Source organism: Pinus tabuliformis, chromosome 1_2, assembly GCF_031772625.1.
Source record: "Pinus tabuliformis cultivar Carrire ecotype Pingquan chromosome 1_2, CPIR1, whole genome shotgun sequence".
Taxonomy (NCBI): domain Eukaryota; kingdom Viridiplantae; phylum Streptophyta; class Pinopsida; order Pinales; family Pinaceae; genus Pinus; species Pinus tabuliformis.
The window spans coordinates 289,579,850-289,592,279 of NC_142298.1; the positions used below are offsets into that span (position 1 = coordinate 289,579,850).

Genomic DNA, 12,430 nt, shown 5'->3' on the forward strand with positions numbered 1-12,430 from the left:
TGTTGCAGTAGCGCAGAGGTCAGAGAATGAGCACTTGTCAGCAGCAGGTAGAGATTCAGCATCACAGTATGTTTCTAGCCCAACAGAGTGGTCAGTTGGGAGTTTTTTTTGTGCCGAGTGTTGCTGGAGCAACCGCACTTGGTAGATGTGTTGCATGCAGAACATTCCAAAGTTACAGGATCGGGTTCGAGAGGAAGCCTTTCTTGTTGAGAGGGAGTGTTGAAAATGTGCAACAAGAAATGCTAAATTTAGAAAGTGCTAAAAATAGAACTGCTAAAAATAGCACTTCTAAAAATAGCAGTTTGGCCATTGAATATTTTAGCCACCTTGGGTGAGAGGTGAAACTGCTAAAAATAGCATCTTCTAAAAATAGCATTTCTGGATCCCTTCCTATTTTTAGCAGTCCCTGGTCTAACTATAGGAAGTAAAATCGAATTTGGTCTTACCAACAGTTTAAAATATTAATTAATTAATCTCCATGAATTAATTAGTTAAGGAAAAGCAAACTTGAAGTCTTTGTGAGAACATGCAATTATTTCTCCACTAATTGGGAATGTGTCCTTGATTTGCTCTACTGATTGAGGAATTAAGGATGAGTTCTATATTGAGAGGATAAGTTGACTTAGTTTAACTTAGTCAAGTTCGGTTAGATTAATTTAACAAGTTGTTAAATTAATGAGATATAGTTTGTTGATGCTTACATGCATGTGACAACTATTATTTTCAGATAACTGTGTATTCACTCATGGATAACTAATACATGTCAGTTCAGATAGAAACCCAATTGAAATCAGAGAAGGGACAGTGTACTATTAGTTGGATGAATATTTTTCCTATAAAGGAAGGTCACCCGTGATGAAGATTTATCTCCTTCAGTTTTATGCAGTTATTTCAGAGGTCAGTGTTGTGTGTGAGGTGAGAATCACACAGGTTGCAACTGGAGGACCCAAAAAAATGTGCATAGAAATAGGAGGCTTAGAGGGCAGAGGAGAAGGTTTGTGAGAAGCCTTTGATTGTCTATAAGCAGCAGAGGGATTGTACTGAGAGCTGGATAGCTTCTGAGCCAAGGCTTTGTGTAATACGAACATATTTCCACTTGTATGATAATACAAAGATGGGGTTTTAGGCTGGTGTTTTCCCCTTGTTATATCTTCTGTGTTATGTGTGTTTGATTTCTCCATCAGTGATATGTGTTCTTATTGATGTTGCTAATGTTCGATTAAGCTTCCGCTAAATTGTTTGTAGAAGTAGATCAAGTGTTTTGCTTTAGTACATTGCATTACCAGGTGATCTACGGGTGAGAAATTTCTACATGGTATCGGAGCTAGCTGATTTGTAAAAAATGTTCTACATGGTATCAGAGCTAGTGGATTTGTAATAAAATTCTACAAAAGAATGATATAGTCAACATAAAATAGAAGAGTAATGACCATAAGAGTGAGCTTGGGGCCATCACATCTTTCACTCTTCTAGCTTATCAATGTAAATGCCAAAAAGATTAGGGGATAAGAGACAATGTTGCTTAACTAGGAATTTCTTCTCACCAAGCCTAGATGGTTTTGAGCTTGACAATGCATAGTCACAACATCCCTCGATGGACTTATCTCTTCTAGTCTCTTCTATAGCTTATTCCTTGAAGCTATGTCAAAAACCTTTTTAATGTCAACAAAACAACATATGAGATTAGTGTTTATTGTTGCATTCCTTAACAATGACCCTAAGAGTAACAAGATGGTCTATAGTTCAATGATTTCTCCTAAATTATATTCTATGAATAATATTATTTTTACATGTAATTTGTCAACTCCATGTTAAACACTAAAAAAATTATACTTCTTATATTAAAAAAGTAAATCAATTTTTTTAAATCAATTTTTTTTTGTTTTTCAATTTTATTTATAACAACATTTCTTAAGGCATGACCTCTCCAATATTAAATATTGATAATAAAAAGGCATGGCCTCTCCAATATTAAATATTGATAATAAAATATTAAATAAATATTGATAATAAAATATGGTCCGGTTCTGGCATTCTCAGCAAGAAAGAAAGCATGGGATTGGCGATCATGGCGGAGACCCTTACAGATTCATGGCTAGTGGCCTTGCTCTGTTTCGTGCTGGGCTTGTTACTGCTTCAGTTCTACAAATTAGTGTGGGGGGTGAACAGTCGAGCCTACAAGTTGCCGCCAGGTTCTACAGGGTGGCCACTGATTGGAGAAACCATCAGCTTCTTTCGAGGTATTAATTCCACTGCTCAACCACGCCAATTCATTCAAGAGCGAGAGCGAAGGTAATGTTAAAATTTTACAGTGGCTCGCAGTTTACCAAGAATGAATTTGAGAAAATTTTGTTCACGATGTTTCAATTATATGAAGATTTGAGCTTTATTTTTCGGATTCATCGTGTTGAAATTATTTTGTCTCACATAAGATGAATTACAGAAATCTTATTTCTGCAATATATGAAGGATCTCTTTTCAGGGAGCTGCGTTCTCCCTCAGCTTAGGAAGGGATTAACTGAAATATGAATCTTGTGAATAGTACAGGTATGGGGAGATATTCAGATCAAATTTGTTTGGCAGATCGCGAATTGTTGTGTCCGTGGATCCTGATTTCAACAAACATGTTCTGCAACACGAAGGCAGGCAATTTCAGGCCAACTATCCCAAACCTCTTCGGAATCTCATAGGCAAATATGGTTTGCTTTCGGTGCACGGAGATCTCCAGAAGAAGTTACATGGCACGGCTGTAAATTTGCTGAGGTTCGAAAGGTTGAGCGTGGATTTCATGGAGGACATACAGAACCTTCTGCACATCGCCTTGGCCAAATGGCAAGTCAAGACGGATATACATCTTCAAGAAGAGTGCCATCAGGTCAGCAACATCAAGCAACCAATCACTGTTAGTTTCTTGAGTGTTTTTTCAATTTTTTGGGGGCTGAATTTGTGAAAACAATTTTTGGTAGGATTTAAAATCAGTATTTGAATATGTAAATAGTTTCGGTTACCTGAAAAACTTCTACAACACTCAAAAATAGTTTCAGCAACTTGAGAAACTCATATAGCATTCAAAAATAATTTCAATAACTTGAAAACTTTTATGATTTTGGATTATACAGAGCTACATAAATCCAATAAGATCTATCCCATCATGATATTTCTGAAATAACTGTATATGTATATTTGACTTAAAAACATTTGTTATATTGCTTTTATTTTACTTTTATCATTATTATGGCGACGAACTGTTTACAGTTTAAGTTGAATTTGTTTCTCATCTGTATGTGTTATAGCTTGTTCTGAATCTGATGGCCAAACAATTGCTGGACTTATCTCCTTCCAAGGACATTGAAGAGATTGGTGAAGCGTTTGGTCATTTCTCTAATGCTCTGCTGTCTGTTCCCATTAGAATTCCCGGTACCGCGTACTCAAGAGGATTTAAGGTGCACAAGAGTCTCATTCATCTAATTCAATTTCAAGATTTTGAATTTGAAATTTGCTGTGAAGTCAATTATTTCGATGTCACTCTTATTTTTAGGTTATAAAATATTTCGAAAAGTGATACATTAAATATTCCTTTTATTGATTCTTCATTTGAGTAACATGCAGGCCAGGGAATTTTTGATAAAAAAGATTTACGAGTGTATAGAGGATAGAAGGCAGCATCCAGAAGCTGTACATAATGATTTGTTAACAAAACTCTTGAAAGAAGACTCGTTTTCAGAAGAAATTATAGCAGATTTTATACTGTTCCTGCTCTTTGCTGGTCACGAGACCTCGGCCCGATCCATGTCATTCGCTATCAAATTTCTCACGGACTGTCCCCGAGCACTTGAGGAACTAAAGGTCTGTGAATGTATAGCAGCTGCAAATATGTATACTGAATAAAAAAATACTCTGCCTCCCCTGTTTTTTCTCCTGGTTTTGTCCCTCCTTAGTAGTAATATTTTTTTGTGGCTGCTAAGTCTTTCGTCAGATTTATTTAGCAGCGGTCAAAAGCAACATGGTAAGTAAACCATCCATGATGTATGGATCGACTGCAAGCATTTTTTTGTTTTTTCTCTGTTTTAAGATGGCAGCAGTTTTTTTCTTTGTACTTTCTCACTTAATAGAAAGCAGCAGTTTTTTTCTTTGTAAACAAAAAATACAGAATAAAAACATTCCATTTGTTATTGTTGTTATTGATACTGGACCGGACTGATGGTTGAAAATGTATGGCACAGGCTGAGCACGATGCTCTGTTAAAGAGAAAGGGGAATCTAAAAGATCAAAAGCTCAATTGGGATGATTACCAGTCGATGAAATTCACGCAATGTGTATGTGAATTTTGTGATTACTTGGCTATTCTGTATGTGATTTTTGTGATTAACTGGCTTTCATTATCCTGTTGGAGATAGAGAAGTCCATTGTCTAACTTTGTTTATGTTCATTAAGATGTGAAATTTTTTAGATTTTAAAATTTATATAAAAATTAAATTTATAATTAAATGAAATAAGACAAGATAATTATATGTATGTCTAACTAATGACTATAAAGTAGATTAAAGAGACGGTTGAGTATAATGATATCATACAATGTTCTAGAATCAAATTGTCTCTTATAATAAAATATAATGCATGAATATAAAAGGTACAATGTAGGAACATAAAAGATACAATGTATAAAATGCATTGACTGAGAAGATCAAAGAACTAATGGGTCTGAGGATTATACCCATCTCTCCTAACATCCAAGACTGATTGAAAAACACTGAAAAAAACTGGACAAAATTAGTTGACGGGATGAAAAGCCAATGGGAAATGTAAACTGTCCACTAAATCCTTGTCTAAGAGTTCAAGCACTGCTGAAAATTTTAATCTAAATTTAATTGAAATCCCAAATTTAGTTTTGTAAATAAATTTAAAATCATCTAAAACATTTATTGCATTTAGTTTAACATAATCCAATTATTGGGGCTTGCTAGCTTTAGCCTGTAGAAGTGATAGGAAGGCTCTGATTTATATGGGAAATTATAGATCTGGATGTGATATATGTGATCTGTTGGGAGTGGCTCTGCCTTGGAGAATATTAGTCGATTGGAAATCATTAGCTCAGATATTTAGTTGAGGTAAAAGTATACTCTGTTACTTGCTCAGGACAGATGCAGTCATATAAACACTCTGTATTTTGCAAATTTTCAATTATAAATGAAAAATTCAATTTTTTCTTCTGAAGAAAGTAATAATTTGTTAGTAAAAATAAATTTGATACCTCTAAACCCCATATTGCATTTCGACTGAATCCGTTCATCATACTCAATTTCATGGAACAAAACTAGTTTTCGCAGGATTTAGTCATTTTTCTCAATCTTCAGTTATCTTAATTTATATATTCCTGAATCCTTACTAGCTTATTTCTATGATTTTTGCCATATAAGCAAGAGCAGTGTGCAGATGATTGATTATCTTTTGTATTTGTTCAATTCCCAGGTCATAAATGAAACACTTCGTCTGGGCAACTTTGGTCCAGGAGTTTTCAGAGAAACGAAAGAAGACATTAAAACCAAAGGTAACCAGCAGAATTTTTGGGTCTTCAATGGCGGCCTCATCTTTATAACCTAGTTATGATATTTATTTCATCATTCTGATCATTATAAACTCTTGATCTCAGGAGGCTTTGTCATTCCAAGAGGATGGACAGTGTATGTGTTTCTGACAGGCACCCATCTGGACGAGAAGTACCATTCCTCTGCTCTTAAGTTTGACCCATGGCGCTGGCAACAGCATCTGCAAGATCAAGTAATTCATTAGCACGAAATCCGTAGCTTCATGTTTTCAGGAACCCCAACCCCAATTCTGTTAGTAATTCTAATTTAGTTCCCTACTTTATACTGCAGGAGCTCTTAAAGAACCCCTCGTTTATGCCTTTTGGAGGAGGTGCCAGGCTCTGCCCAGGAATGCATCTGGCAAAGATGGAGCTGGCCCTCTTCCTTCATAACTTCGTCACCAAATTCAGGTTTTTGTTGTGTTTTGTTTTTTAAGAGTATTTTAAAATCTGATGGTTTTTGTTCTGGTTTTTTTAAGAATATTTTAAAATTTGATAAATAAGATAAAGTTATTGACTTCACTGTTTTAATTTGTGAAATTTCATCATATTTCTAAAATTTACAATCTAACTTAACTAAATAATTGGTCTAATTCTGAATTTCTTTATAGTTCATCACACCTGAATCGTTAGTTAAATCTGCTAAAATTGTGTTTAATCTTTACTCAATGCAGATGGGAGGCACTGCAGGATGATAAAATCTCCTACTTCCCTTTTCCCTGCTTGGTCAAAGGCCTCCCAATCCGTCTGCATCTTCGAGAGTGACTGGACACTCGGTTAATGTAGGATTTAATTCATGCAGGCTGGACTAATAAAAACACTACATAGGATAAAATAATTGCCATGATGTGGACAGTGGTTCCCATCTAAATCGCATAGGTTGGTGTGAGTAGATTTCAGAGAGATTTATATATAGCTTTCATACAGTATCAAATCCTCCGGATTATCTTCATCTTTGACTTCAATGAATGTGTGGATCATGAAGGTTATTATTAATTGAAGTATATGCTTATAAATTAATGTTAAAAAAAAAAATTACTATAGTTTTATATATTTCCATTTATAAATTATTTTTATGTAATATTTTATTTTTATGTAATATTTTATGTAATTGTATGGTTGTATTGATAAAAATATTGTTTATTAATGTTAATATTAATTTTAAAAAAATTGTAATCCCACGGAGTAGACGAGTTGGTAATCACATCAAAGTAAAGTTGGTTTGCATGGCAGGGTCCGTACTGAAGGTCACTAGTTCAAATCCCTTCACCTAACCTGGAACAAGGTCACTAGTTCAAATCCCTTCACCTAACCCGGAGCTGTGGAGAGGGGCGGGCGGGTAGAATCAACCTCGTGTTACTCGAATTGCAAGTTGCGGATTCTCCTGTCAACCCAAAAAAAAATTAAAAAAATTATAATTCATTGATAAATTTATCCACTAAAGTGCTCTACGAGTAATAAAGAAGTAGCCCGTGTATTCAGGGCGTTAAGTTCTTGCGTATAGTTGTGCGAATGAACGATGAAAGACTAGTGTTTTGGTTACATTATGATTCAATGAAATGTCTTTTGTAATGTTTTTGGTTATATTATTATTATAAGCCGTATAAGTTAAAATTAAATGTATAGTAATAAAAGTAAGGTATTAAATAGAATTTATTTATATAATTAAAAGTACATATTAAACAATATAAATTTACAATATTGTTGGAAATTGTATTTTATCTATTAGTTCGACATTCATAGTGTTTGTGTAAAGTAATGTGTTAATGTTTAATTTTAACTTTAAAGAGATGGTCAATTATAAGATATTTATATTAGTGAATGCTTATGAATTGACTCTCTAAAAAATATATATATGATATGAAAAGTTTAAAAAGAAAGATATTTCTTGAATTGCCACATATATATGAAAAAAATATATTGTCATTTAATGAAGGTATTTTTAAGATGGTCTTTAAGGGTTGTCTTGTTTGATACTTTTATTATGAGATACTTGTTTATTTATAAGGCATTGTGGTGTACTCTAAATTGCATTTAATGATAGTTTAATGATTATCTAAATCATGTTGAATATATAAATGTTTATTACATTAATTATCCAATTAATCCTCTTTAGTATTGAGTATTGGTTAATATCATGAATTAGATAGATATAGTGGGGTGCTATAAATTTTGGAGAAAAATGTAAAGTTGCGTCTATAAGCTAGTATGTAAAGCAAGACTTTTCATTCTAATTTATTTATTGCAATTGAAAAAAACCATTGCATATATTAGGAATGTGTGTTATTGTTTGTGTAAAGTAATGTATTGATGTTTAATTTTAACTTAAATGAGATGGTTATTTATAAGATACTTGTATTGGTGAATGATTATGAATCGATTGTCTAAAAAAATATATGATATGAAAATTTTAAAAGGAAAGATTTTCCTTTAAGGAAGGTATTCCTAAGATGGTCTTTGTGTGTTGTCTTGTTTGATACTTGTTATTATGAGATACATGTTTACTTATAAGGCATTGTGGTGCACTCTAAACCGCATTTAATGATAGTTTAATGATTATCAAAATCATGTTGAATACATAAATGTTTATTACATCAATTATCTCCGTTAGTATTGAGTATTGACTGATGTCATGAATTATATAGATATAGTGGCTTGCTATAAATTTTGGAGAAAAATGTAAAGTTCCATTTGTAAGCTAGTATGGGAAGCAAGACTTGTCGTTCTAATTTATTTATTGCAATTGAAAAAAACCATTGCATATATTAGGAATGTGTTTTATTGTTTGTGTAAAGTAATGTATTGATGTTTAATTTTAACTTCAATGAGATGGTTACTTATAAGATACTTGTATTGGTGAATGCTTATGAATTGATTGTCTAAAAAAATATATGGTATGAAAATTTTAAAAGGAAAGAGCTATTTCTTGAATTGCAACATTAGGAATGTGTCTTATTGTTCGTGTAAAGTAATGTATTGATGTTTAATTTTAACTTAAATGATATGGTTATTTATAAGATACTTGTATTGCTGAATGATTATGAATTGACTGTCTAAAAAAATATATGATATGAAAATTTTAAAAGGAAAGAGCTATTTCTTGAATTGTCGCATTAGGAATGTGTGTTATTGTTTGTGTAAAGTAATGTATTGATGTTTTATTTTAACTTAAATGGGATGGTTATTTATAAGATACTTGTATTGGTGAATGATTATGAATTGATTGTCTAAAAAACTATATGACATGAAAATTTTAAAAGGAAAGAGCTATTTATTGAATTGGTGCATGTACATGAAAAAAATATATTTTCATTTAAGGAAGGTATTCCTAAGATGGTCTTTGTGGGTTGTCTTGTTTACTTATAATGAGATACTTGTTATTATGAAGAAACAACTAAAGTTTAAAAGGCATTGTGGTGCACTCTAAACTAGGTTATTAATTATTGAAGTGATAGTTTAGTGATTAGGTAAATCATGTTGATGTTTTTTACATTAATTGTCTTCATTAGTAATGAATATTGGTTGATATCATGAATGAGATAGATATGGTGGCTTGCTATACATTTTGGAGAAAAATGTCAAATTCCATTTGTAGGCTAGTATGGAAAGCAAGACTTTTCATTCTAATTTATTTATTGCAGTTCATTTATTATTTCTATTTTAAATGAATATTTTCAAATAATCTAAAAGTGGAGATTGATGCTTGTTGAAAGATTCGATAAATCTTGGAAGAAATATTTTCTTGTGACGATTTTCTTGGAGCATATTGTACTTTTCTATTATTGGAGTCATGGATATAGAGGCCCAATAAACTAATTGGATTCTTGAATCTAGGAAGATGGCTAGGCTCCTAATTGGTTGAAGGGGGTAATTTTGTTCCACTTTGGGCAAAGTGGTGAAAGAGGAATTTCTAGGAATATCCCATTGTTGGTTGAACTACACTACTATTAGTCAAATTCAAATCAAGGAGGAATTTTCCTCATTATTTTGTTATGCTTATGTTTAAATGTTTAGATCTTAAGGTGAACTTATGATGCTACCAACTTCTTGTTTAAATTCATCCTAAAAAGGATTTTTTGAATTCAAAAGAATTACATCGGGCAAAAATAAAATATTTATGGTTATGTTGTATGTTATTCCATTTAAAAAGTAGTAAAATGAAGCTAAAAAAAATCATGAAGAATATGTGTTTAAATGATTAAATGTTATGACATAACATCCTATGGTGATCCAGGTGGATATTGGTGGCCGCACACCTCTTCAACTGTCTAATGATTCTCTATCTTCTTGGTAATTTTTCTATGATTTTTGGATCCCAAACTTTTGGCGTTGTTTTGAGGCCTTAAACGATGTTTCTTTTTTATATTTGGGTGGGAGGGTGGAGGCAGGGGAGGTATCATGGGGGGATGATGATTTCCATTACATATACTAGACTAATTCAAAAGTTGTAGTTCTGTGGTATTTCTTTCCAATGAGCTATCATGCACCTCAAATAGGTAGTGTATGCAAAATTTGCATCATTGGGAAGTTGATGTACGAACTAACCAACTCGAGGCCCACACAATTTTTGGCATTTCATCTTGTAGGGTTTGGTTTTTATCCTCTATGGACCTTTCTTTATGTTAAAAGGTCATTTTCTTAGCCTCTTGTAATAGCTTTTGTGAATGCATCTCTCTGTATTTAGAGATAACTACCACCATTCTAAGCAGTTTGTGTTCTATAATATTATTTTATTTCTTTTATTAATAGAAGTTGGGTATTCACTAGATTATTATAATCTATGCTATATTTTTGTATGTTTGTTCCATAAATTTCCTCGATTTCATTTCATTCCTTGCATAACATGAATCATATGGAGAGGAACTATAGGGTTTTCCTCCTACACTAAATGGTATAAGAGCATAAGAGCATACTTGTTCTTACAAAATTAAATACTGTAAAGGATAAATAACGTTGATGTGAAGAGGAATGGTTGTGTGAAGAAGAAGAAGATGTACATATAATGTTGACTCCAAGGTAGCCCACATGAAAAGAATCCAATGGTAGATGCAAAATAAACCAATTATTTAGAGGCAACTTGAATGGGAACAAAAACATGTGATATTTTGGAATAGAAGGTTGCTTATACATCACAATATGAGTTTAAGGAGAATTTAGGAGAAGAATTTCAGTGATCAAGAACATGAGATGTGAAGAGAAGTGCAAGAGATGTTTGCACAAGTGGAAGCCTTATAGAAGGCCAATTCAGGAGAAGTTGTAGGTGTATATTTTGAGGAGATGAGAAAATTGTTAAAGAAATGTTATAGAAATTTAAGCATTTGAATGCCATTAACTTGTCCTAGAGAGATAGAGATGCTAAATATGAATTATCTAATTTTAAATAAGAACCAAGGAAATAATAGTATTGTAATAAGCGTGGAAATACACGTAGTAGACCAAGCATGTTATCGATTGAAGAATTAACCGATTTTTACACCAATCGGCATGCCTATTTTGGAATAGGGCCTCTAGAATTCTAAATTAATTATCAATAATTATTAGCTCAATGGTAGGGATTTAACCTCTTCAAAATATGTAGCAGTGAGGATAAAAGGTTGAGATTTATCGCAAAGGTAGTTATTCACTTTTTATTTTCAATTTAACTGAAAAATGTGATGTCCACATGTGTTAGATTTGATTTCGATTATATGTTTAACTATTGTATTAATTATTTCTATAATTAATAATAATAATAATAATAATAATAATAATAAAGTTATAATTTAGTTATTTTTTTTATGATTTTTAAAAATCTTGGCAATGTGATATACATGCATTGATTCCTATCTACACTTATAGCCATTTAATTTATATGCCTACGCTAGTTACAATGAAAACGAGAGACAAAAATGATGAATATTGCTCGAGTGAAATTAATATTATTGAGCATATGCAGGAGAATAATGATGATGAAATTGCAATAAATGCATACGGTTATTGTTGATGAAGAGGTTGATAAGGTTTCTCAATCCCTATAATGTAATGTTTGTCGATTTGGATGTAGGTGAATAAGTTCTCGCACTAGAGAAAGAATATGAGGTAGAAACTAAGATGAAACGTGAAAAATGAACTCATGAAGAAGGAAGTAAAATAAGACTAACAAATAAAACATTAAAGGTGATTCTAATATATTCAAGCATCAATTGCAACAAAATAATCAATCATAGTAGAAGGATATGATTGTTCATGGAAAACAAGAAAATGTATACTTCTATGAGTTGAGCAGTAGTTGTTATTGATATCAAATTATGCCATTGGTGACAAGAAATGTCCTGTTCAAGGGGACATAAATTAGTATATTGTCATTCATGGTATAATGTGTGTTGCTGCATAACCAAGGTCAAGGATGCAGGTAATATATTTGTGGGAATTTGTTGGCTTGTTGGGGCCTGACCCAGGTTTAGAGTTAATTAGCCAAACAAATCCCGGTACTACTGGCCCTTTCGGAAACAGTCCACGGGGCGTGGACTGAGCTCTCATCCGAAGTAGTATGGGAGGGTGCTAGAACCAGGTTTTTGCACCCTGGAGATGTCTGATGAGTTCAACTAGTCCTTTGTTTGTTCCTTCGCATAGGTGGCTTCACGCACCTTCCGTTCCTCATGGCTTGATACCCTGTCTTCACGTAACCCTAAACAGGGGTTGTGCCGCATTCTCCAGTATTACCCGAGATCTTATTTATCTTCCAATAGTATTTAAGCACCTTCACCTACTTAAATGTCTTAAGTTATACTTAACAATACAAAATTCATACAGGTTCACGTAGTAAATAAACAGTATATTTGCAAACTATATTCAATAATTCATTAA

General features: G+C 32.6%; 1 protein-coding gene across 1 annotated transcript; it reads left to right on the forward strand.

Moving 5' to 3' along the window:
• The first annotated feature begins 2,025 nt into the window (after window positions 1–2,025).
• On the forward strand, window positions 2,026–6,585 carry LOC149205481 (cytochrome P450 720B2-like). Its single transcript, XM_089393481.1, has 9 exons — window positions 2,026–2,292; window positions 2,548–2,875; window positions 3,294–3,443; window positions 3,610–3,846; window positions 4,224–4,316; window positions 5,470–5,548; window positions 5,651–5,778; window positions 5,877–5,995; window positions 6,259–6,585. The coding sequence occupies exons 1-9, from the start codon at window positions 2,054–2,056 to the stop codon at window positions 6,347–6,349; spliced, it is 1,464 nt and encodes a 487-aa protein (XP_089249607.1). The 5' UTR covers window positions 2,026–2,053; the 3' UTR covers window positions 6,350–6,585.
• The last annotated feature ends 5,845 nt before the right edge of the window (window positions 6,586–12,430 follow it).

Coding starts and splice junctions, on each gene's coding strand:
- LOC149205481 (XM_089393481.1), top strand. CDS start 2,054: ATGGGATTGGCGATCATGGCGGAGACCCTTACAGATTCATGGCTAGTG. Junction 5,549..5,650: donor AGAAGACATTAAAACCAAAG/GTAACCAGCAGA, acceptor TCTTGATCTCAG/GAGGCTTTGTCATTCCAAGA. Junction 5,779..5,876: donor AACAGCATCTGCAAGATCAA/GTAATTCATTAG, acceptor TTTATACTGCAG/GAGCTCTTAAAGAACCCCTC.